Raw genomic sequence first — 23,821 nt, forward strand, 5'->3', positions numbered from 1 at the left:
TCCAAACTGTTGTCCATGGACCATTATTTATCTGTGGGGCAGTTTGGTGGGCTGTGGTGAGCTGTGTTTGCAGCCTTTTGGCTGCTTTCTCAGTTTCCATCTTCACTGTAACATTAGAAATACATGAAGGGATAGATTTTCCAGAAAAACTCAACAGCCAGAGTGTTCCTGAAAATCCATTCCTGGTTTTTATATTGCTGTGTTATGTAGAGGATTGATTTAGTTATCAAAGGCTTAGTAGCTGTTCATGAATTGGGAAAAGGATGGAAGGGCATGTTTGTTCATAAACAGAAGAAAAGCATTGATGAGATAATTTATGATATAACTCATGTTGTGAAAAGGTTTCAAAACCTGTTGGTTAGTGAGTAATTAATTAGTGAGTAAAACAGAATCTCCTGGGAATTTCACATACATCAAGGTGCTGCAAAAGAGTTTCTTAGAAGGTATTCTTGTTTGCTTAAATAAAAATATAAACTCTTGCCTTTTTTTTCCCCCCTCTTTCCTGAGTTTAGCAGAGAAGAACAAATGAAAATTGTAAATGAACTGTTAGATCACCTGAACACAACTGAGGAAGAATGTTCAAGTGAAGATATAGAGAAAAAAGATGAAAAAGATCTTAGGCAAATGATCATTCAACTAAGAGCTGAACTCAAACATTTCAAGCAGGTCAATAAATTCTTAAAGCAGCAAGTAGAACTGAAATCAACTTTTGTTGGGAAAGAGAAGCTTTATCCAGCTGGAATGCCACAGATTAATAAGGATATTGAGTTGTTGAAAGTGGATTTGAAAGATGCAGCTACACAAACAATAACTTTAGAGGGTAATGTCATGAGATTCAAACATGAAGGCAAAGAGGGAGCCTCAGAAGAAAAAAACAGATATTCAACATTAAATGCAGAAAGAGAACATCAGCAAGAAAATGTGAATAAGGGTGAACAGCATGAAAGAGGTTTTTTTACAAGGAAAACAAATGAAGTAAGTTTATTTAAGATTGTCTCGTTGGTACTTAGGGAATAGATGTATAAAAGAGAAAAGTATGTTTCATTTCTAATAGTAAATCTTGCTTTTGTGTAGTTTTTAAAAGTAGAAAAAGAGATGTAAGGCAAATATGTTTTATATAATTGTTCCTAACATTCAGAGCTTTTTATCATGTACTTCAGTGTGCTTTAGAACATTAATTAATTGAATTTCAGTCCTCACTGGGACCAGATACTAGTAAATAGTACAGCTTCTGGAAAAATGAGTTTGGAGCATAATGGCCTGATTCTTTACAACCTTCTAGCTCTGCATAGATGTTCATAATGTGCAGACCCAGAGCATTCAGAACTGGTAGCTTATTAAGCCTAAATGGCAAATGGTTCACAAAAATTGGAGACTTGCATAATGCCTGGGAGTGTGTTGCTGGGGAGTTAATGGTGGGTTTCAACAAACTTCAATCTTAATTTTAGGCTTTTAGCAACATCTTATCATTTTGTCTTGCTTTTAGAGAGTATGACCAGTAGTACTCTCTAAAACTGTGGAGGCAGTTCTTCATGTTTGTTTGGAACCTAAATGCACAGAATGTGTTTTGTTGGATTCATTTTTCTGAACGAAGGGGCTTGTGCACCAAATCTAATGATGTCTCTGAGTCGCTGCTTTTACACTGAGGAATGAAGGACAGTCTGTCTGAAAGCAAGTGAAGGCCTGTCAGCCTTCCACAGAGAGTACCTGCAGTTCTTTCAGCAATTCTGATCACCAGAATCTTTTTTTTCAAGTTCCTGTTTTCACTGAGGTTCCATAGACTGTTTTGAGTCAGCATTTTCCACATTTCTCTCCAGCTTGATCACTTGCAACCTCGATACAGTCCCTGAGTCAGTTGCTTTAAAAGCTTTCTTGCTTGAACCACTGCAGTGTATCTTTTACTTCTGAATGACTTTTAAAAGTAGGTTCTTGCAGCCAGCTGCACTGGACTTGGAGTAATCTGGGTGAGGTTTGTGTCTGTACAACAGCCCTGGGACAGCTGGGAATTGTTTGACATTATTTGTTCAGTTTAGTAAAACTCAGAGGAAGACCATCCTGCCTGGACTTATTTTTCAGCCTCCAAATGCTCTTGTATTCATGCGTGTACAAAAGGAATTGAGTGTGTCATTAGGAAAATGGAACTTGCTTTTTATTATTTAAAATTGTGTCAGGACTGTAATTACTAGGGAATGGATGTGGAAAGGTATTTCAGAATACACTGGGTGGTGAAAGGAATTAAGGGACTCGTGACACTGGTGAAGAAAATGAACAGCAAAGAAATACACTAAATCTATCTGAACATGCCATTATTGATTATCATTATTATTACACACAATTCCATAACTCTGATCAATATATAGCATGTTCTTATCCTTTTGGAGGTAGCACTATTTTATGCTTTGTGTTTTAAACAAGAGCCCATTTATTTTATGCAGAGTCTTCAAAAGGTGAGAGGTTAAAATGTGGTGACTTAAGAAATTACCCTTCTCCCCACTCCAGTGACGGAATGTCTGTTACGGTAGGAAATGGAAATCCTATGGAAGCAATTTATAGGTGTGTGGGTGAAGAAGTTATTCTTGTTCATAAATAATTCCTCTATGGCAGGAGATTAATTTCCTCAGCGGCTGCTGCAAAGTTATGTTGCTTTTCCAAAGGTCTGAAAGTGGGCTGGTACAAAGTAGGGTTTGTTGGGTGGAGACACAAGGAACAAGGAACATCTTCAGGAATTTGTGAAAAAAATAGGATGATTCTCAGTTTAAAAAACAAAAACCCAACAAAATAAAGGATTTCAGGGAAACAATTACTGGGCTGTCAGACATTTAGGATATGAATGAGGAGTGGGAAGTAGCAATTAGAGAGGTCTGTTTGGGTGAGAAACTTCCTAAAGCACACACAAATCCAGAGTTAATTAGGACACCTACTGATTAAAAGCCTTTACTTGTCTATGGTGAGTTTGCTGTCTGGCTTCAGGACCTGGAAGCCACTCACTGGGTGCCTGTGGATGCAAAACCAGCAGTTACAGAAAACTGAGCCAGTGGGAATCTTTTCCTCTCTTGGATGTTTGTTTTTCATGTTGCAAGTGTGTTGTCATCTTACTTCCCAAGCTACTGTACCAGCTGACTGATCTTCCAGGGCAAGTTTTCTTTTTTCTGGAATGTTTGTTTGTGCTTCCTTTACTTTCTGTTACTGGTGAGCTACCAACTCCCTGTTTCTTCCATGCCTTTTTCAGACAGATTCCACTCACCTGCCCAAGAAGTCTTGTCTGCCTGTTCCCTTAAAATCCCGCAAACCGTTGGGAAAGGTGCCTTGGAACTCCTGTGTGCAGGAGTCAGATTCCAAACTACAGCATCATGCCAGGGAACCTGATGAAGGTCTGAGAGGATGTGAAGTACAAACCAAACCATTTCAGCCACAGACAAATGGAGAGTTGTTGAATGAGTCTGTACCTGACCACCATCAAGAAGAACCTGCACAGGAAAGCACATCAGTGAGAGGTAAATAAAGAGCAGACACACTGCTTAAAAAAATAGCACCTTTTCTTGTTGGATAAAGTAAAATAAAATCATTTTTACATATGTACAATGCTGCTTACTCTTACAGGGTTTTTTTTTGTGTTGGCAAATATATATTGATCTTGAAAGACACCTTTTTTCTTTTGATCTTTGCCACTACAAAACGGCTTTATGTGGAATAGGAAGTGCTGTGTACACATGGCAGAGAGGAGAGAATAAATGACAGTTGCAGGGGGTGCTCCCCCCACACAGACATATATGTCAGTGTTTAGGTAAATGAAAAATTTCCTTTAAAGGATGCAAAGTCTAATAAAAACTGTCTGTAATGGAGACAGGAGAGTATAAAGATGCTGTATTTCTTTATATTGCATAAATAAGTTTTTCCAATATTCCACTGATCAAGTTGTCTGTGTCTGGTTCCAGTGTGGCTGGGTTAATTTAAACTCAGTTGTTGACAAAGTAGCTGGATGGGCAAAGTAGAACAAATTCTAAGGCAGAGAATGATGGGTATTATATAAAGATGTGGAGTGATAAAACAACCCTAAAATGTGCCTAGCAGTTAGATTAAAAACTGAATAGAGATGTAAAAGAGAAGTGAGGGACAGAGGAGGGGTAGATGTAAGAAATGAGATTCAATCAAGTAGCAAGTGAGCCCCTGTCAAAACACAGAGGTTGCAGAGACTGTTGGTAACATTATTGGGGTAAGGGACAGACATGGAACAACTTTATTGTAAACACATAAGCTGATAGGACTACAGCAATTAATTGGGGTAGGTGCAAAATCAGAGTTCTGAGAAGGGAGGTGCTTCTGAATTGGGTCCTGACAGGAAGCAGGACCTGCTCCAACTGCACTCTTGTGATTTCCTTCCCACACTGGTTTCTTTACTCTGCACACTTAGTAATTGTGAGACTTTATGCAAGGGGACATTGCAGAAGATGTTAACCTGCAGTTGTTGCTAGGAAGACTCTGCAATTCACATTTTTGGTAGTTAGCCTTATAGTTAGTTCAGATATTTTAAAAATATGTGCAGAAACTGTTTAATCTGTTTCCTATGACCAGTAATGTTTGTATTAAATTTCCAATACTTGTTCTTCCTTAGATTTTCTTGTTCCAAATTGTCTGAGAACCAGGTTTGGATTTTGGATTTGTTTTCTTAGTTAAAGTTTCTCTCCTCTTAATATTTTTTTCAGTCACTTACTGACCTCTGTTTTACCTTCCCCCACTATTCTCCCAGTTGACTCTTTGCTCAAACTGGGTAATAGTGAGGTCCAGGTGGAGTTGCAAGGTGTTGGTCCAGGTACAGGGGGCAAGAATGAATATGAGATGGACAAAAACCAGCAAAACTGTGAAGGTAAAGCATTTATATGGTATAGCATGGGGGAAAAAAAGGAAATTTGAAAACTCTGTTTTCTTCTGAATTGTGCGCAATTGTAAATTGCTGCAGGAAATTGTCTCCCTTGCCATTATTTGTGGGTATTAAATCTTGTTTTCTTACCTAGTAAGGATTAATTGTTCTAAGAATCCAAGCTGATCTCTTAAAGGTTATACTTTCTGAAGGGCCTCAGGGATTTATGAGTCTAGTTTCCAGTAAAAATAATGAGTTGTATGTCTAATTCTGATCTCTATTGCTAATGTTCTCACTTCTGAACTCTGCCCTGAATTAAATGTTTGTTACTTATTGCTTCTGTATCTAGTTATGAACTATTGGAATGAAGCAATTGAATGATAGAATTTTGCTTATCTAAGTTGTTTGAAGGCATTCAACTAGCTTGAAACTTAATGGAATCATTTAATGAAAATGTAAATAGGCTTAATATGGTGTGTTACGTGTTTCTGCATCATCCATCAGTCTTTCTGGGGAGGGCTTGGGTAACTTGGTGGATGTGGTGTGTGTAGTGCAGGGGATATGGCCAATTTTACAATTCTTTGTCACATCATTGGAGCCTGTCAGTTGGTTTGCAAGGTCATGCTGTAGGTGTGTCCTTTTTGTGTGTGGACACTCAAGATGCACAGAGAATTTCTGAGTCTCCTTTAATAAAAGGACAGGGTTTCATTGAAAACAATAACCACTCTTCTAATCAGCACTGGTTTTTCACTAGTATCTATTTCCTGTTTTTGTTATCTGGAATGTTTGCATGAAATCAGGACTGCAGAGTTTGAGTTCATTTAATATCTGGGTTTTTGTCCAGCTCAGCCCACAACCTCCTTTGACATCCATCTAGTGGAGGAGGAGCTGATGAACTGAAGTGTTGCGTTCCCGTATCCAATGTGTCTTCTGGATTCCATCCACAGGCATTTTCTTGGAAGCATTTCTGTCCTGTGACTCTGTCACCTTTGGAATGACATACATAATGGCATGCAGCAGCCTGTGTACTGCAGAGAACACCATATAGCCTTCCTTTCAAATATGCTGACATCCCAGTATTGCAGCTTCTTTTCTCCCCCCTCCCAGCTTTTAAGTTCTATTTGGTTTTATTCCCTTGGGCTTGAGCTTGACTTGGGCCTTCTTGTGCAGCTGGCTGCCCCTGAGGTTTTGTACTGACTTAGAACTTGAACATGGGCATTCAAATTCTCCATGGAAACCAATCTGAAAGTGTTAAGACCTCCACAAGATCAATGAATGATTCCCAGAAGGGAGGTTCTAATTCGTAGTGATTTTTTGCAGACCTAATAGAAGGGGAAAATTTAATTTACTGATAACCAGAAAAGAACCATTTTCTTAGATACTTAAATGTACAGCCCTCAACATACACAGAACTATGAACATAGAATATATGTAGGAATAATTTGCTTTTATTGGGCTGAATCTGGGGTGATTCCATTACTTATGAATGGCAAAGTCAACTGAGAGATGTGATGTGCATGACAAATGAGTGTCAGAAAAGCCTTGAACACTGAACATTTTGTTTAGAACACGTTTTACAAAGAAGTTAAAGCCTCATTTTCAAACGTTACTAATTTGTAGATATTCTTGTTAAAATCCCACTGACTTTATGCTCCAGTTGGTTTTGTATAGATTTTTGAAGTGGATAGAAAAGAGAATATTTAATTAGGAGTTTCAGGAAGAACCATTTAAATCATAGAGTCTACTTTGAAATCTCAGTGCCTTATGTTTGAGGTTATCATCTTTGTGGCAGGGGAGCTCTGGGCTCCATTGGTGTCTGATTCAGGACTGCAAATAGCAAAAATAAGGTTCAGTCATTTGGGGAAAAAAAAGAGGCTGTATTTGCAATATTCTTTATTTGAAAGGTGTTAAGGGATTTGAAATATTTGATGTGCAAGTTGAATTAATGGGCAAATCACAGAAAGAGGTCAAAAGTCCGAAACTAATGTTGTATAGTTTGTAATTATTCTGCATTTTTATTCTGTTATTTTAGAAGGAAATGAATTCATTCTAGTGCTGTTGAGAACAGAATGTCAGATAAAGGAATATTCATATTCACACACAAGCCTCCTGTTTTTCAGAAATGCAAAATCATCGTAACATTAGCAACGTGAATATCCAACCTTCATTAAAAGAGATAAATGAAGAGTTTTATTCCATGGAACAGGAGGACATTGACTCAGCCCCCCTATATTCAGGTTCCAAATGCCTGTGTTCTCTCAAATTGAATGTAACAAGTACAGATGCACCTGATGACTGTGAAGTCACAAATGATCTAGAAGAACTGAAACAAAGAATTAAGAATATGAAATCTGAGCTTGAAAAGTACAAGATGTTCGTGTTTCATTTGCAGACCTCTGACCAGCTTTTGGTGAGTGGTGTTTCCAATCTAGTTTTGAGTGACACAGCCTTGCCCAGGGAAGGACATGTAACACAAGTGCATGACACAGCATTGCAAGAAAGCAAAACACTTTCTGGTGTCCATCAGCTGATGGATAACGAGATTCACAGTGAAAACAGGGATTCAGAGTCTTCAAAAGCAGCTGATATATTTACAGCCCAAAACCTTAAGGAGCTACTCTCTGCAAATGAGGCAGAACTTGAGAAAGAGCAAATGGCAAATATACATCTTGATGAAGTGCATCATCTTGAGAAGAAGCTGAGAGGAACATCCCCATCCAGGTGAGTAAAGCTGTGACAGTTTCAGGTTCCCTTTTGCAAACAGCAATACCAAATACCGTGGGGAGGGAATGTGAAGGTCATTTTATTCTCATAGGAACATGTTTTTTTAGTCAAATCAAGGCATTACAGTTTTGCATCACTCAGTTTGTTTTTTTTATGTGACAAGAGTAAGAAAACAGAACATCCCACTGAAGACAAAAATGTTTCCATGGACAATTAGCCAACAGATTCATGCAGACCCTTCTGTTTGTGCCACCAGACTTTGTGTGTAAAATGAGTTTACACTATAGTTGCAATTTGTTTTGCAGGTCAGTGCCATAATGCCTTCCTTGGAAGGATGTGGAAATAGATACATAAAGAAATTAATGAATGGAATTTTATAGAATAGGCTCATAAACTGCAAAATTTTTTACAGGAGGCTGGAAAGTATCTGTCTTGAGTTTTGTATGGTAGAGTGGAGGAAGCATTTGGTCTAGCTGGTATACAAATCACAGGCATCAAATGGGATCCCCAAAGACCAAACCTTTTTTTAACTTCCATCAGCCCTTTTTCCCCCTCTAATGCTGTTACTGTCCTGACAGCCTACAGGGTGGCACCAAGTGTCACAGCTTTCTGCAGAAAGCTTGGGTCAGAATATTTGGAAACACTGAGCAACCACCAACTCTTGTGTGTCTCTCAGTGTTGCTATCACAAAATATGTGCTGCGTAGCACTTGGAAATTTACCTACCTTGAAAATAAACCTCATCCATTTTACAAAGGAAGATCTAACTGTAAATTCAGGAATGAGACAGTGTGGGTAGCTGTGAAGTTTTTATGGTCACTGTCTAAGAGAGCTGCATTTGACAGGCCCAAAAGGGAGTTATGCATCTCTTCCTATACAATGACTGTAACAGTTCTGTAACAACTCACACTGTCAGAGATGTTGTTTATGCCCTGTATATAATTTGATTCTCTGCATCTCTTCCTATTTCCCTCCACTACTGTATGATTCTGCAGAAAGAAGTTGGTGCTACAGCCAGTGGCAGTATAAAGGGGGTGTCTGTATTTGCAATGCAGAATTGATCTGAGTTGAAATTTATATCCTGGCTTGTGGACTGCAAGAGTTTGGACACCACAGTGGTTGTCATGGTCATGTCTCCAGTAATAAACATGCAGAGATGTGCAGAATTTTCTGACTGGATGTCCAATATTGTGCTCCTGGCAGGAAGTTGCAGAAGAAGGGACAGATCCATCTGTCCTACCATAGTGAATTAAAACAAACAAACGACAATAAAACCCCACGACAAGAACAACACAACAAAAAAACCCAACCAGTCAGGAAAATTCTTAAAAATTCTTTTAATCTATTCACTCATATTTAATTTGTCATCTTTGCCTGCCATCTGGGTTATTTCTAAGCAGACAAACAACTCATCACTTTAGTTTCTGCCCATCTTACAAATGAAGCAGTTCACTGAAGGATAATAACCCACAAGTTATGCCCATAAACACAAAACTCAACAGTTAGAGACAATACATTGTGGCTGTAAAAGCATTTTACATGAAAATCGAGTCACATAAAATTATAGCTTAGGAAGAGAAGTTTAATTCACTATTGATATTTAAATGCTATTTATGATCAGAAAACCACTTTAAAGATCATTTCATTTTCTCAGATATGATTCATTAGTACATTCACAAGCTGGAGAACTGTCCTTTCAACGCCAACAAATTAAAGAGACCCACAGTGGTTGTGTCTCCTACCACCAACATCTGACGAGCCTTATTAAAGCTTTTGAGGAGCTGCTTCAAGCCAGTGATGTAGATTATTATGTTGCTGAAGGCTTCCGTGAACAACTGAATCAAAGTGTCCTATTGTTTGAGAAGCTAGAAAGGAAATTCCTGGATGGTAAGTGGCAGCATTTTGTGCTCATTGTCTGAGAGACGTTAACGTTCTTGAAATTTGAAGTTATTTTGGTTTCTTTGTAGTGAAAAGGCAGCCTTCCTTCATCTTGGCTGCTTTTAAATGATTTATAGGGAGGATTATCTTGGAAGCTAAAATTTTAGTGTTCCAACAAGACTGGATTTTACTTTTGTTGTTGTCCTCTGTATTGACACCTTCCATTCTGAGTTGATTATCTTAGCACATGCATGGATTAACTCTTGGAAATATAGTGGTTATAGTTCAGTAAATATTTAGTTACCAGTAAGCTTTGGGATTTGCTATTTCAGGATACAACCCAGCTGACTATGTTGACCCTAAGCACTGGATATCTCCACTGGAGGGGTCTCATGGGCATGGTTCACAGCTGGTTTTTAGCACAAGCTATGTTTAACTAAAAAGAAAAGATTACAGGTTCCTGAAGTTTTTCCCTCAAAGTGCAGTCACTTCTAAGAAGGGCAACTGCAGCACAGAGACCTGGGCTGTGCTTTTAGAGTGGGAGAAGAAATGATCCTGTAGTAGGACCTCTAGGCAATTTTCTGTGGCCAATGCCTTTAAAGAACCTGCTATGAATCCTGCACTGGGTGTTTGGAAGGTAATTCCATGCTGATTTGCACATGATTGACTTTCCTGTAGAAATAACACAAGTTGAATTGTATTTAGGTGTAAGATCATGTGGAACTGGATGCACCAAGAAAAAGAAGCCGTAGACTTTATGGAGAAACCCTCCCCAAATGCTACTTGTAGAAAATTAAAATAAAGGGAAAGAAAGGGATAATTGATTTGGTTAGAAGGCAGGGGAGAACAGTTTCTTCCAGAATGCTGAGTAGCTCATGGATTGAAGAGATTGTGGTATTTCAAATTGGTGAGGGCACAACTGTAAAACAAGAGCCTCCTGAGCAGACGTTCCAGGAGAAGTCAACCAGAGAAGAGTTGTCCTGGTGTTAGAGAAAGCCAAGTGGTGAATGGTGTGTACACCCAGGAGAGGACACTGCAAGGTGTACCACCAAGCAAAGCCCTCTTAATTACCAGTGAAAACTGATCTGAAAAATGGGAGCTCAAACATCTGGTAATAGTTTCAAAACTAGAAAAGGGTAGATTTTGGTTGGACATTGGGAAAAAGTTCTTTAATATGAAGGCAGTGAAGCACTGGAACAGGTTGCCTAGAGAGGTGGTGGGAGCCCTGTCCCTTGAGACATTCAAGGTCAGATTCGATGGGGCTCTAAGCAATCTGTTCTAGTGTGAGATGTCCCTGTTTATTGTAGGGGGGTTGGACTGGATGACCTTTAGAGGTCCCTTCCAACCCAAGACATTTTGTGATTCTATGAAGATGCCCTTGTCCTTTGACTAATTATCCCAGTTCCCTCACCTTTTGTTTGGCAGAGCATTAAGTTGGAAAGGCAAAGCTTTGAACACCTAAGTAGGGCCATATCTGAGGATGTATTATTCCTGACATTTCTAATTATTTTCCTAAGACCTGCACCTTGCTGCCAAATAGTCTAGCTGGTTAAGAAAAGCACATCATCTTTCATAACAAAGAGCTAAAAATGCAACCGTGCTCTGTAAAATGAACATCAGCTCCACCTTTGTCTCCTGGAGGAAGTGTGTGCCATGCTCACCACCTTCAGCCCATAGTTTGGAGAAAGTCAGTGGCAGAGGGATGCTAACATGAGTGAAATTCAGCAAGGAAGACCTTTACCTGTCCTCTTCCTGACTCAACCAACAGGCAGTTCTTCCGCAGCTGCCAAACTAACATTGTCAGTGAAACAGTTGAGGTGGCCTGAAACAGGCCCCTGGCCCCTGCCTCTTCCTGGAATTGGCTGGAGAAGATCACTTGGTGCAGAAACATTCAGGGCCCAAGCAGGCAATGATTTGTGTTCTGCCTTTCATTAGATAGTGGCAGCATGTTGCAGTTCCAATTGCTCATATGAAGGAGCTGTATCTGAGAAAAAGGTATTATGGCCAGTGTGTCATAGCAGTATAATAGAAGATTGAGTGTATTCCGTGATTTCAGTGGCTACAGAGATTCCTTGCATTGCAGATGAGAAGACTGTGTAGTGAATAAACATTAAATGCCTTTTACAAACACCCCAAACCAACAGATGGCATCCTATATACTGTGACAATTCCCTGACAACCAAGACAATTCAATATATCTCACACACTGGTGTTGCGTTGCCTCGCGCATTAAAACCAAATGATGTTTGTAGGGTTATAAAGAACATCCAGCCTGCTAAGAATGGACTGTAAAGAAGAAGCATAAACAACCGTCTGTCTCTGCCTTTCCATCCTGACCTTCAGTTCATTCCCCTGAAATTTCAGCTGTGCAACCCTTGCCTGCCACGTTTGCTTCATTGCACAGAAATTTTCAAATATGGGGAGCCAAGGTGACCCCACGGAGCTGTTAGTGCCCTCATTCAAATGAGCATCTGAGTCCAGGACTCTTGCAGGGAGCTGTGGAAGGCAGTGAAGCACTGGAACAGGTTGCCTAGAGAGGTGGTGGGAGCCCTGTCCCTTGAGACATTCAAGGTCAGATTCGATGGGGCTCTAAGCAATCTGTTCTAGTGTGAGATGTCCCTGTTTATTGTAGGGGGGTTGGACTGGATGACCTTTAGAGGTCCCTTCCAACCCAAGACATTTTGTGATTCTATGAAGATGCCCTTGTCCTTTGACTAATTATCCCAGTTCCCTCACCTTTTGTTTGGCAGAGCATTAAGTTGGAAAGGCAAAGCTTTGAACACCTAAGTAGGGCCATATCTGAGGATGTATTATTCCTGACATTTCTAATTATTTTCCTAAGACCTGCACCTTGCTGCCAAATAGTCTAGCTGGTTAAGAAAAGCACATCATCTTTCATAACAAAGAGCTAAAAATGCAACCGTGCTCTGTAAAATGAACATCAGCTCCACCTTTGTCTCCTGGAGGAAGTGTGTGCCATGCTCACCACCTTCAGCCCATAGTTTGGAGAAAGTCAGTGGCAGAGGGATGCTAACATGAGTGAAATTCAGCAAGGAAGACCTTTACCTGTCCTCTTCCTGACTCAACCAACAGGCAGTTCTTCCGCAGCTGCCAAACTAACATTGTCAGTGAAACAGTTGAGGTGGCCTGAAACAGGCCCCTGGCCCCTGCCTCTTCCTGGAATTGGCTGGAGAAGATCACTTGGTGCAGAAACATTCAGGGCCCAAGCAGGCAATGATTTGTGTTCTGCCTTTCATTACAGATAGTGGCAGCATGTTGCAGTTCCAATTGCTCATATGAAGGAGCTGTATCTGAGAAAAAGGTATTATGGCCAGTGTGTCATAGCAGTATAATAGAAGATTGAGTGTATTCCGTGATTTCAGTGGCTACAGAGATTCCTTGCATTGCAGATGAGAAGACTGTGTAGTGAATAAACATTAAATGCCTTTTACAAACACCCCAAACCAACAGATGGCATCCTATATACTGTGACAATTCCCTGACAACCAAGACAATTCAATATATCTCACACACTGGTGTTGCGTTGCCTCGCGCATTAAAACCAAATGATGTTTGTAGGGTTATAAAGAACATCCAGCCTGCTAAGAATGGACTGTAAAGAAGAAGCATAAACAACCGTCTGTCTCTGCCTTTCCATCCTGACCTTCAGTTCATTCCCCTGAAATTTCAGCTGTGCAACCCTTGCCTGCCACGTTTGCTTCATTGCACAGAAATTTTCAAATATGGGGAGCCAAGGTGACCCCACGGAGCTGTTAGTGCCCTCATTCAAATGAGCATCTGAGTCCAGGACTCTTGCAGGGAGCTGTGCTTGTGCTCACACACTGTACCACTGAGAATATTGCAGGCAATATGTGTGTGCCCCTTTATTAAGGATAACTGGTTAGTCTGACTCTGGGTGTATAAAATCCAAGCGAGATGGAATTGTTTTATATGTTTTTTATTGAAGAAATAATGGCATTTACCTATAATCCTTCTGCCATATAGCACAATATTTCACATCTGTATGCTAAATAAAACACTGAGGCTGTAAAATCTGGCCCCTGTTGTCTCTAGTAATTTTTTTGAACTCCAGAGAAAGCTGCTGCTTTGTTGCTGGGCTATAAACAGTTTTGCTCATGTACAGCATTTGACATTAATACACTGTGTTGAGTATCTGATTTGTCATTAATTTATCATTCTGTATTTCAATAGTTGAGGATGGAGAGAGAAAAAGTAGAATTCTTTGTTTTTAATCTGATATTTCTGCTTTGCAGGAGAATCATTAGGTACAGAAGTTACTATCCTGTATGAATTTCAAAGGTAAGACTGCAATTAAATGTTTATCAAGCATCCAGTTGTTAGGTTGATAAGATACTCTTTGTAGCACAGCTTCCACTGTTTTACTTTTTGGGAGAGTTTACGTTGCCTATTTTGTTATTAAACTACCCCTAGAATACAAACTGAGGCTTTTTTCCCCACTTCCCAGCTAAAAGCTGAGATCCTGAGAGGAAGAGTCACACCACCAGGATTGTTCCTTCCAGGAACAAACAAAACAATCTGCCATGATACCCTTTGTGTATGGTCAGGTATCATCCTCATTGCAGTAGCCAGGAGGGACAGTCACCCACCCTCCTGCTTCCCTGACCTTGGGGCTTGATCAGGATCACTGAAGTGTTGTTGAACTTCCTTCTCAAACACCCTTGTGCTGGAGGTGAAGAGAGCAGGTGTTATTATGCTGCATGAGTTGGGTTTATGCCAACCTGGGTTTCTTCTGGGCTACAGAAATCCTCAGCTACCTGTTCAAGGCAGCTTGAGGTCCCTATAACAAAAAGGTGACTAGAATGTGCACACTGGGCTGGAGACCCATTGGTTGTCCCTGCTGACTTCAGTGGGGTCTGAAGTTCAGTCTTGATACATACCTTTTTTTGTGGTTTTGGTTTTTTTAAAAATTAATGTTATGGGTTGAGTTGGAAGTGACCTTAAAGAGCATTTGGTTCCAACCCCCTGCATGGGCAGGGACACCTCCCACCAGCCCAGGCTGCTCCAAGCCCCATCCAACCTGCCCCTCAACACTTCCAGGGATGGGGCAGCCACAGGTTCCCTGGGCAACCTGTTCCAGTGTCTCACCACCATCACAGGGAAGAATTTCCTCCTAATGTCTAATCTAAACCTTCCTTACTCTAGTTTTGATCCATTACCTCTTGTCCTCTCATTCCCTGCCCTTGTCCAAAGTCCCTCCCCAGCTTTCCTGGAGCCCCTTCAGGCACTGGAAGGTGCTCTAAGGTCTCCCTGAAGAAAAAGCCTTTTCTTCTCCAGGCTGTACAACCCCAATTCTTTCAGCCTGTGTTCATACCAGAGCTGTGATCCAGCCCAAGGATCATCTTTGTGGCCTCCTCTGGACTCTCTCCATGACCTCCATGTCCTCCTTATGTTGGGAGCTCCCGAACTGGACACCGTTCTGCAGGTGGGGTCTCACAAGAGCCGAGTAAAAGGGGGAGAATCACCTCCCTTGACCTGCTGGCCATGCTGCTTTTGGTACCTCAGATGTTATGGTTTGTCACGTTCTGTTCTATAAATCAGACACCCTGCCTCCCTGCTCTTGCTTCCAAAGTCATAAAACATTTCTTGTAATTTTAAAACATTTTGTTTGGCACAAAAGGGATAATGAGAAGAACACCACAATGTACCAGGAGCTGAAGGATGAATCACCTGTGCCATCTGCTCTTCATAGCTTGTCTGACTTTGATTTGTCAGAAAAGTCATCTCTGGGATCACCTGAGCACAGACATGACCTCGAGGGACCCCAGGGCACCCTGGCACTTCTGCCAAACAAGTTTTCCCCAGGTAGTATTTTTTTTTCCCCACTGAAGATTCCCTAGATATTGGGAAAATGTGATAAATAAGACACAAGGGAACTAATTAAGAAATAATGAAGAATCTTTGTCTGTTGCTGCTTCCCAGTATCTTGCATAATCATGTGCAATTTCAGTAATAAGGCTTACAGAGATGACAAGGATTTGAACTGCCTCCTGTTTGAAACAAAATTAACTCTGATATTTTGTGTCTTTGTTGTTTTAGACTATCATCTTTTACAGTACTCCAGACAGTCTTTAACTAGACAAGTTATAAGGGGAAAACAGACAATTGTCAAGAGATTATTACATTGAAAAAGAGAGATTTTTCTAATTTTATAAAAGCCAGTGTTGTGTTTCCTTGAGAATTGTAAGTGCTGCATAATTAATAAGTGGTGTCATGTTTGACCTGGATAGTTTCACTAAGCACAAGTGATGTTTGCAGGAGTTTGTTAGAGGCAGCAATGAAAATTTAATAGCTGAGATAGCACATAGTGTTCTGGGGAAAAATATTGCAGAGTAAACCAGGAGTGTGTGACATGGATGAACTGTCAAATAAGATCGTGACGGTTGGAACAGAGAAGTTCCTGAGTAGAGCTGAAAATTCCAGGCAATGGAAGAAAAATTGTAGAATGGCAAAGCAAGAAGGAAAAGGTACAGTAATGAAACCTGATAGAACAGATTTATTTATTATGTTATGCATTGTGTAAGTCAATTTATATCTGAGTTACTCTGGTAAGCTTCCTATTGTTATAAGGAAAAATGTTTACTAGTGGTGCTTGGAGCCTGGATGTGAAGCTGCATTGCAGAGCTTGGATTCATTTCCCAGATGGGGAAATGTTTAAACTAGATAAAGTTTTTATCTACTAGAGTCTTGTAAGAAGGAGAAATTTAAAAAGTCTTAAAACTGGACCATTGCTTAAGTTAAAATGTAGAGTAGGAGTTTTCAGTAAATGCCTGGTTTGGGTACGATATGGAAAAGGAGTGTTGTGGAGTTGGGTATTTCATGTCTGCCCTTTTGAACAGCTCTGTATCATTTTTGAGGATTAACATGTGTGAGATTGGACAGGATTACACAGTGTCATGGAATATAATAATTTACTCTTAAGTAAGAAGTGGTCTCTTGGTTTATTTAGAGTTATTAATGGAACACCTGCAAGAAATCCGGGTCCTGAGGCAGCGTTTGGAGCGCTCCATAAAAACCAATGAGAGGCTGAGGAAGCAGCTTGAGAGACAAGCAACAGACAAGGAGCTAGATCAAGGTAAGAATTTATTTCATGACATATTAAATCCACCTTAAAGCCTAAGGGATCAAATGCTGCTGGAAGTGTTTTGTGTGCTTTTTTGAATAAACAGCACCCCTTTCCAGATGGAAAGTGATGTGGCTTTCCCTGAGTTCTGCTGCCTCCTGAGCACTGTCAGCAGGCACAGCTTTTCCATGCTTGTGGAGTGGCAGAGTTACAGATCTGATGTGCCTCTTCCTTGACACCATGGCTTGAAGTGTATCCAGTGCTGATGCCTGAATGTTTTCTGGGGTACAGGCTCACCACACAGCCTCCAACCTACAGCTGCACACATTTCTCAGAGAACAAGACTGCCAGGTAGTTTTATGGCGTTTGATGATACCGTGGTTGAATTTCATCCAGAGAATTGAAAGATTCTTCAAGTTGTTATCAGCAAACAAACTGGGTTTGGGGTTTTTTTTTTTGGCCTTTGGGGTATCATTATTCTTGTCAAGGTCTTGGATTTTAGGATATCATTCTCTTACTTCTCAGCTGGGGGCAGTTGCAGGAGAGGAGGCTCATTTTATCAACATAATTTCAGTGGGGCCTGGGCCTGGAATGACTAGAGGAGGTTTTTTTGCTCTGAATTACATTCCAGCTATTGATCTAAAGTAGGAATGCTGTGGAATTAGCTTCCCTACCCCCATTCTGGGTGTACCCAGGGTGGTCAGCACAGCACCACTTCCCAACAGAACTGTTGAAGATGCCTTCTCTGAAGTATTTTAACTGCTTTAAAGCCAGTTTGGGTTTTCAGACAGGGACAAAATATCTGTAAGCCAGAGCCCAGGCCATGGTTCTCAGCTTGTCCTTTGAATTGATCAATGTGATAAATGTGTTCTGCACAAAATGACATTGTGAGGTTTAATGAGAAATACCTGACAGAAGCTGATGGAAATTTTAACATGGGATTGGTTTTCATCCCAAAATGTAATACAAAGCATGGATGGAAAATACTAAAAATAGGTATGCAAATTCAGAGTCACTGCTCCCTGTTGCTGGTGTTCAGCATCTTTGAAAGCCAAGCTCTGTGATGCATTTAAAACTTTCCACAACAGGGTAGCCAGGTTTTCCCTGGGGATGCTTTTGTAGCATCTTCTCAAGCACACTGATCCAGGGATGCTTTCCCACACTTTGCTCTGTTCTTGCTCTCCTCCCCACATATCCCCCATAGGACAGTTGATTAATATGCAATATTACTCAGAGAGGAAGCAGGTGATAAATACCCACATGCTTTCCTTTTACTCAGTTGCACTAATATTGACATTAGATTCATTATGTTTTACATCATCCCCATGTTCCATTTCTGTTGTTGTTTAAATGGAGACTACCTGCAAATGGCAGTTTGCTTTCAGGAATAATTTACAGTGATGGAAAGGTGTATAAAAAACATCCATTTCACTCCTGAAGTATTTACACTGCTGGAAAGGCATATACTGTTCTTGTGAAATAACCACACTGAAACACTTCCAACTCTTTTACAGCTTCATAAAGATTCTGGCAAGGGCATCCATTAATGCAGTGAAAGTATATTTTCTTTATAAACTGTATTATGCCTTCCATCTGTCTTCCTGCTGCCCTAGTGCATCTACCAATGCATGGAGGAGAAATTTGGAAAAGAAAGGAATAAAGCAACTACCTGTTAGAACAGCTCCTTTTTGCTGCTGTGTCCTTTCAGTGCTTCCTGTTTCTCTCTTATTTCTGAAGATCTCTTTCATGTTACCAGATGTGTCTTCTCTTTTGGTAATGATGCTACTTCTTTTCCTAATAGCTGGGCTTCTTTTGACTTTCAGTGTAAGAAGAAGTTCCTAAGTGAAGCTGAAGCACATTTTACCTTTGTAATAGTAGTAATAGTAGAAATTCAAAACAATTTTTTTACTTTTAACTTCATAGCCTTAGTTTGTTTTCCTTTCATAAACCAAACAAGTTGTAACATACTGAATTGGTGATGAGAGCCTGTTAAATTCATGTGATACTTTGTTAAACCAAAGTAATGCATAGAATTGTTCTTGTCTCATTATTAGATGGATGCATATGCACACATCTGCCCACTATTTTTGCCAGGCTATTTTTAATATTTAGATTTTTCTAAGTATTTAAATGCCTCTGGGCTTCTAGTATTCTATAAATGACTCAAGTGCTGGTAATGACTACATCATTACTATAGAGCTGAGGTTTGCAGTGCAAGGAGAACTAAAATAATTGCTTCAGTCATTTAAAATGTTAGGCTTCAAAATAAAATCAAAGGTTTCATATTGAGTTTCCTAGGTTTCAAATGTTATCAACAGCACTTAACATTAAAAGGGGGTTTTGTTTGCTTTTTTTAGCCCCTAAATAACTAATGTATCTACTCAGACCTACCTTCAGCTCTTGTGTGCCTTTATTTTGCTTTCCTGGGAATATTTCCTCCCTATTTGCTGTGATTTCCAGTAATGTCTGTCAGTCAGTGTTTTCTTTGCAACCTTCAAGACAGGCTCCTTAGCACTCACTTTTTCAACACAAAACATAATGAAAACTCAAGTGTGTGGCAATTGTAGGCCCTGATGCTCCATTTCACTCTGGTGAGATGGACTTTTGCATCTATGGAGAGCATAATTGATGTCAGCAGGGCTCTGCACAGAAGTACTAGTCTCAGTAGTGGGTCAAATTGCAGGATTGTGGCCTTATTACCACTGGCTCTGCATTATCCCTTAGTGTGTAAGATAACTAATAGTTATATTCTAAAGCCTTTCAGTAGGACTGTGATAGCATAACTTTTCAAATAGGATAAAGCTGGGTGATGGGCAATAAATTAAATTAGAATCAAGATGAGACCATCAAGCCTTGCCACTTCAAGTTGAATTGCTTTGTTAAAATCTGAAAAGGAAAAGCCTTTTGAGTTCATGTAGCTGCCTCAACTCTTTAACATATAGATAGTAAAATGCCATTAGTGCCAGGCTTCTGGAGCCTTTGAGTCTTTCAGTAATGACAAGAGGTGCATATCATGGCACACTACATCCCAGTTAGGTAGTGGGTAAAAGCTTCAATTGGGATTACAATAAAATGAGATTACTCAGAGGAAGTGCAGCACATCAAATTGAATTGAACTGCCAGAGCTGAAAGGCATCCTCCTCATACATTCAGCTAATTTTTTTGCCAGCTGGTTATTTCTCTATTAACCAAAGAGTTGACACTCATGTAGTTATCTCAAGCTTTAAAGTGTAGGAGATACTGGGATAACCAATGAACTGAAAAATACTTTGAATAGTAATGTTAATTCCAGTGAGTCCTGAAGTGTTTTACTGACTATAAGCAGGTTATAAAGGGCAATAACGATTACTTGACTTACATTTCTGAGGCAGCAACCTTGAGAGTGGAATGTGGCACTTTTCAGAACCTACTGTGACATTGCACATGGGTGTGGGATGAGCAGCATAAACACAGCACACTGTGAAGAACACCTGGGTTGGAATTCAGCTGCCTGGATACACGACTGAACACTTACATTCACATGGACAGAGCAGTGAGATCCTCAGAGTAGGATTCATCACCCTCAAGTTTCTATAAGTTAGACATCTAAACAGTGCTTGTTACCCAGAGCTGCTCATGGAGGCACTGGAGGGAAGAACATCTCTTTGGTGGACAGAGCATCTCATCCAGAGAGAGATGTGGAGAGGGGACATGGTGGGAGTTGCTCCCTGGAGGTGCTTGTTTCTCCCCATGACTATTTAGGATTGATCAGCACTGGCTCAGATTTCTACATTTTAGATACATGAATTAAAGAGGGATGAATCTTCATCCCTGTGATAGCCTTATGCTCTAGACTGCAGGAATAATAAATGAATTACCAGACCACTGATGTCCTGCATTGCCCACCACAGATTAGTTGGTAGGATCAAGTGACCCTCTTCAGGGATGTCATGAAATACAACAGAGCACAAGCAGAGCAAGACTGAAATACACACTGAACCTCATTACAGTTTGTATCCTTTTTGAAAGAATAGCAATATCCCAAAATACTCCTGCATTTTGTCCTGCAGGAATTTGAGCTGATAGGTAGAGACCACCAGGGATAATTTTGCAATTTTCGTAATGGTTGCCCAGCAATGAGAAGTTCTTGTGGTGCAGAGCTTTGGATTACTTGGCATTAACCTGCATTGCCTTTTAGTCTGTAGGGATAACCTTCAAAATATATAGGGCAGAAATATCTTTCATAACATGTTTTTCTGTCATTTTTTAAAATTGTTCTTGTCTGGAAAGTTTAATCTTTAATGACCTAGAGATGATTCATAAATCATCTTTTATGTATACATTTATAGGTTCTGCAAACATTTTTATCCATGGCTCAGAGCAGCATAATTCCCTGACTTCTGAAATACATTTCCTGAGGAAGCAAAATCAAGTTCTGAATGCAATGCTGGCAAAAGGATCCAGAGGTAAAAATGTAAAACTCTGCTTTACAGGAGGAGACTGCAACTCATTCCGGATGGGAAGACAATAAAATATTAACAGTCCATTCATTAAACTGACTTCACCATTCTTCCTAGCCCTGAAATTCCATGTTCAACCATAAGGATTCAAACTGAAGTTGACAATGATAAAGAAGCAGCAGTGATGCTGCTGCTTTCTGTTTACTCATAGCATTTTCTATTTGATACTGATTTTCATTTTTCCAGCCTTCTTTTTGCCTTCCTTTCCTGTTATACATTCTTTTTCCTCTTCCCCCCATGCCCTCTATTACCATTTTCTTGCTCCTTTTCCCCCCCTTCCATTCTGAAGCCCTCTAAATGAAAAAAAGAAACAGAATAAAAGCCACAGAGTAGCATTGTTGTGGAAAAATGGAACCATCCAGTACAGAAGAGTTGCAGAGGGAAGTAAATGAATCACCCTTAGGTTCAGAAGTCTGGAACAGGTGCTTGAGTGGACAGGCCAGGTCATCTTCCTTTTGGAAGCACTTTAGAAGAGAGCAGAACTGAGGGAATCCATTTGGAAGTATTTGTAATCTCTGAGATGAATTTTAAATTTTCCTCATTTCCACACCTGTGAAGAATGAATATTAAAAATCTTTACTCGTCTCTTCCCCCAAGAAAACCAACAAGTCTTAAAAGCAGCTTAAGCCACAATTAGGTTCTAAGTCCCCATATTTTCATGCTGTGTAAAAGCACTGGTGCTTCTTCCAGAGTCACGTGTTCTCTCATCTGTTTTGGTGCATTTAATGCTTATCAGTTTGTTGAATTTCTAATTTTTAAATGAATATATTGCTGCTTTTGTTTGTTTCCACAGCTGACAACATGCCAGCTGTAGGGTCACACACACCTGGGCTCCCCACAAGCCTGATTGCAGCTTTCTCAGAACACTCAGTTGCCCCATCAACAATTCTTTGCCAAAAAACCAGTGTGGGGAAATAGCTTGTGTGAAGGAAGGAAGGACTGGGGTGGTTCAAGAGGCAGATGGATGGGACTGGGAAGGAGAGGACAGAGGGATTTCTGTGAGACAAGAGGAATGTGGATGCAACGTGCCCTAGAACAATCCTACCAACTTCTTTTCTTCCTAAAGAGAAATAAAATCCATTATTTTGTGAGGATTGGCAAAACTGATGGTCCTGCTTTGGGGCCCTGCTGACTGCAGGTGTTGAATATCATCCTTCTGACCAGTTCCCAAGAGGTGTTGGGTGCATTTGGCATTGAAACCTGGCTGGACACAGGTTTTTATTGAGCCTTTCTTTGGGCATGCTGGGGGTTAAATGTTGCATGTTACAGAAACTGCATCTAGCAAAAGTTCTTAGAAAACTGAAATACTGAAATCCTAAAACTCACAAGAGCAGGTGTTATTTCTGGATGTCAGAAAAAGTTGTTTTTATTAAAAAGCAACAACTTTAGTGGTTCTGGGCATTGCAAATACCTTGTGTTTCTTCTTGTTTCAGATAAACAAAAGGAAAATGAAAAGCTGAGAGAATCTCTTTCTAAAAAGAATGCAATCATCGAGCATCTCCATGAGGATTATGAATGCATCAAGAAAGAAAATGAAAGGTTGCAAAAACAAATTGGCCAAAAGGAGGATGAAACCAGATATCTGACATGTCAGATTTACAGCAGTCGTAATGAATTAAACAGGTATTGATTCTGTCCACATTTAGCCATTCATTTAGAGGAGAAAATTGTCAGTGTGACAAGTATGTGTTCAGCCACAGCCATTAACATTAATAAGGTGCAGAGATATATTCAAAAGGCAAGGGAAGAGTTACGGAGGGAAAGGGGGAATGGATTTTAGGTTTTGAAGCAAAATATAAGGATTTAACTTTTAACACAGCCATTTATTGGGACTTAACAGGTTGCAAACAGAAATTAATGTAAAGCAACATCAGCTCTCTGAGAATGAGAAGTTACTGCAGTCGCTCCGAACTGAGATCAAGGTTTATGAGAAGCTGGAAGAAGCAAGAAGGAAGAAGACAGGTATAAATGCACAATTATTTCTATGCCCTTGGCCCTTGCAGCCCTTCCCTCTCTGAATATGATCTTGTCAAAGGACAAGGGAGTCTAGGTCACAGTTTCTTCCTGCTGGTGTCTGCTGTGCAAAGTAGAACTGACAACTTGATGACAAAATGCTGCTTTTTGCTAAGGAGTGGGACTGAGAGGTTGAGAAGTGTGGGATGTGCTGACTAGGCACACCCAAGTTCCCTGTATCTTCTTAGCTGAGCTAAAAACAAATATCAAAGATTCAGGGGCTCAGGCTGGTTGAAGCTTCATGGGGATCTTGGACATGTTCTTGTCACCTAAATAACCTGCTGCTGCATCCTCACAGGTCGTGTCACTCAGGTAGTTGTGCTTCCTCTTGTCTGAACAGGAGGGTAGTGACTGCTCCCTGGGGCTGGGGAGAAGTGCTGGTACTGCTTTCTGGAAGAGGCTTCATCATTTCTTGTCTGCTTTTCTATCACCAAAGCTGAGGGGTAGGAATGGGAGGTACATGAGTTCTCCCTACCCTTTTTAAGGAAGCTACACCACCACACGGGTAGGGATGGCTGTGTCAAAAAGCAGAATGCTGCTTGTTGCTGCAAACTTGTTATAGGATCCAGCAAATTTTCCATTGGTAGTTAATGTAAGAGTTAATTTTCTTTCTTCCTGCTACCTGAAGTGACATGCCATGTCACTCCATGTCACTTCCACTCCATGTCATGCCTGGTTGCAGTAGAAGGGCCCTGTTGGCATGAGGCTTGAAGCCAGAGCTGGCTCAGGGGTGGCAGTGAGTATTCCT

The 23,821-nt window shown here is 40.3% G+C and overlaps 1 protein-coding gene across 1 annotated transcript in view; it reads left to right on the forward strand.

Annotated features, from left to right (window-relative positions):
- The window catches only part of CDK5RAP2 (CDK5 regulatory subunit associated protein 2), an 81,495-nt gene that overhangs the window by 45,389 nt on the left and 12,285 nt on the right, over positions 1-23,821 (forward strand). The window contains exons 20-30 of the mRNA XM_010007947.1: positions 513-975; positions 3,230-3,494; positions 4,748-4,864; positions 6,979-7,579; positions 9,236-9,468; positions 13,734-13,779; positions 15,119-15,303; positions 16,448-16,573; positions 20,890-21,006; positions 22,494-22,683; positions 22,901-23,022. Of these exons, the coding sequence (XP_010006249.1) occupies positions 513-975; positions 3,230-3,494; positions 4,748-4,864; positions 6,979-7,579; positions 9,236-9,468; positions 13,734-13,779; positions 15,119-15,303; positions 16,448-16,573; positions 20,890-21,006; positions 22,494-22,683; positions 22,901-23,022 (2,465 nt within the window). The remainder of the gene's footprint in view (positions 1-512; positions 976-3,229; positions 3,495-4,747; positions 4,865-6,978; positions 7,580-9,235; positions 9,469-13,733; positions 13,780-15,118; positions 15,304-16,447; positions 16,574-20,889; positions 21,007-22,493; positions 22,684-22,900; positions 23,023-23,821) is intronic.

Source organism: Chaetura pelagica, unplaced genomic scaffold, assembly GCF_000747805.2.
Source record: "Chaetura pelagica isolate M959 unplaced genomic scaffold, ChaPel_1.0 scaffold361, whole genome shotgun sequence".
Taxonomy (NCBI): domain Eukaryota; kingdom Metazoa; phylum Chordata; class Aves; order Apodiformes; family Apodidae; genus Chaetura; species Chaetura pelagica.